Here is a 2,570-nt window from a genome sequence, read left to right as displayed (position 1 = left end):
GCAAATAGAGATACTTTGACTTCTTCCCTACCAATTTGGATGCCCTTTCTTTTTCTAGCCTAATTGCTCTAGCTAGGACCTCCAGCACAATGCTGATTAAGAGTGATCGCAATCAAACTTTTTTCTAACCAAAAGTAATTCATCATCCTTGATCCCTGGAATTCAAGATTATACTCTTTGAAACTGAATGCATGCTGACAGGTTCAAAAAACAGTGTTTCTTACCCACAGAGACAAGGTGGCAATAGTTTTCCAACATCACATCCATGTACAGAGTCTTCTGAGCAGGATCCAGGTGCTGCCACTCCTCCTGGGTGAAGTTTACCGTCACATCTTTGAATGACACTGATCCCTGCAATGGATTGGAACTGTGATTGGAACTAGTTGAATAGATACTTGGGACTAGTTCCTACCCTGTTCCTTTGTAGCATTCATATGAAAATGTAAAGCAAGCCTATCATTTCATTGTTTTGTGATTTACAGTGTGGGGAAAAGATAAAAAAATCAAGGTAGAAATACCTAACATTGAATTTATTTAATAATTCATTCTAAAAATATTTACTGTGAAGTCACTTTGTGCCCAATAACTGTTTTAGTTTCCTGGAGTGCCAGAACACCATCCATGCTCATAAGAAGTTATGGTTTCCGAGGCACGTTAACACATACCTGCAAGAAGGTGTTACAGGTCCAGTGATAGAAGTATTAAGTTACTAAGTATCACAAGGCAAGAATAATTTCTTAGGCTTCACTTAGGAGGTAAATGTTTTTTCCCTTCAACACGGATGTGTTATGCAGGAAGAATATGGTTTCAAAAATGCATGAAGGTTCTTAAAAAAGTTAAACATAGAATTACTATGTGACCCAGCAATTCCACTCTTAGATATATAGCCAAAGGACTTGAAAGCAGAAATGCAAACAGATACTTGTACACCAATGTTTACTGCAGCACTATTCACAACAGGTGAAACAACCTAAATGTCCACCAACATATACAGTATATACACACAATGGAATATGTCTTAGTCATCTAGTGCTGCTATAACAGAAATACCACAAGTGGATGGTTTTAACGAAGAGAAGTTTATTTCCTCACGTCAAAGTAGGCTAAAAGTCCAAATTCAAGGTGTCAGTTCCAGGGGAAGGCTTTCTCTCTCTTGGCCTTCTCATCAGTGTTCCCCCAGAGTAGGAGCTTCTTGGCACAGGGACCCTGGTCCAAAGGACGTGCTCTACTCCCGGCACTGCTTTCTTGATGGTATGAGGTCCCCCTGTCTCACTGCTCACTCCTCTCTTTTATATCTCAAGAGATTGCCTCAGGACACAATCCAGTCTTGTAGATCCAGTCCTGCCTTACTAACACAACTGCCACCCATCCTCCCCATTAACATCACAGAGGCAGGATTTACAACATATAGGAAAATCACCCAGTACCAGGAATCATGGCCCAGACAAACTGATACACACATTTTTTGGGGGACATAATTCAAACCATGACAGAATATTACTTAGCTATAAGGAGAAATGAAGTTGTGACACATGCTATGACATAGATGAAACTTAAAAACATTATGCTGAGTGAAATACCACCACCACCACGATTTTGCTGTTGAGCTGATTCTGACTCATGGAGACCCGATATGTGTCAGAAGAGAACTGTGCTCCACAGGGTTTTCAATGGCTGATTTTTTGGGAGTAGGTTGCAAGGCCTTTCATCCAAGGTGTCTCTGGGTGGACTCAAAACTTCAACCTTTTGGTTAGCAGCCAAGTGCATTAACTATTTGCATCACCCAGGGACACCTGAGTGAAATAAATCAGACACAGAAGGACAAACATTTTATGATCCCACTTACATGAAATATCTAGAATAGGCAAATGTACATAGATCAAAGTTTACTAGGGGTTACCAGGAGAAGGGAGGGGGAAAGAGGGAGCTATTGCTTAAGGGGGCACTGAGCTTCTGTTAAGGGTGATGAAATATTTGAAAAGAGAGTAGCAATGGTTGCACAACATGATGAATGTAATTAATGACACTGAATTACACACATAAAAAATGTTGAAATGGCCAATGCTTTGGTACATATTTTTTACTGCAATAAAAAAAATGCGCAGGGGAATGTGATAAACGGTATTTATGAAAAACTCACAGCAAACTCCATGTTGACAGACTGAAGGTTTTTCTCCTAAGATCAAGAACAAGACAAGCCTGTCAGCTTTCACTATTATCCAGTATTGTACTGGAAGTTCTAGCCAAAGGAATTAGGCAAGAAAAAGAAATAAAAGGCAACTGAATTAGACAGGAAGAAGTAAAACTATCTCTATTCACAGATGACATGATCCAACATATAGAAATCCCAAAGAATACACCAGAAAGATGCTACAGTTAATAAGTGTAGTCAGCAAAACTGCAGGGTACAAGATCAACACACAGAAAGCTATCGTGTTTCTATACACCAGTAATAAACAATCTGAAAAGGAAATTAACAAAACAATTCTATTTCCAATAGTACCTAAAGAATAAAATACCCAGGAATAAATTTAACCAAGTAGATGAAAGACTTACACATTTAATTACAA

The 2,570-nt window shown here is 38.9% G+C and overlaps 1 protein-coding gene across 1 annotated transcript in view; it reads right to left on the bottom strand.

The window, feature by feature from the left end:
- Positions 1-895, bottom strand: part of ZNF567 (zinc finger protein 567) — a 9,971-nt gene extending 9,076 nt beyond the window's left edge. The window contains exon 1 of the mRNA XM_023742254.1: positions 225-895. Within this exon, the coding sequence (XP_023598022.1) occupies positions 225-267 (43 nt within the window). The 5' untranslated portion in view covers positions 268-895. The remainder of the gene's footprint in view (positions 1-224) is intronic.
- Positions 896-2,570: the final 1,675 nt, after the last annotated feature.

This window comes from Trichechus manatus, unplaced genomic scaffold (assembly GCF_000243295.1).
Source record: "Trichechus manatus latirostris isolate Lorelei unplaced genomic scaffold, TriManLat1.0 scaffold00207, whole genome shotgun sequence".
NCBI lineage: Eukaryota > Metazoa > Chordata > Mammalia > Sirenia > Trichechidae > Trichechus > Trichechus manatus.
Note: the sequence above shows the minus strand (reverse complement) of the source record. Positions and strands in the feature narration are given on the sequence as shown.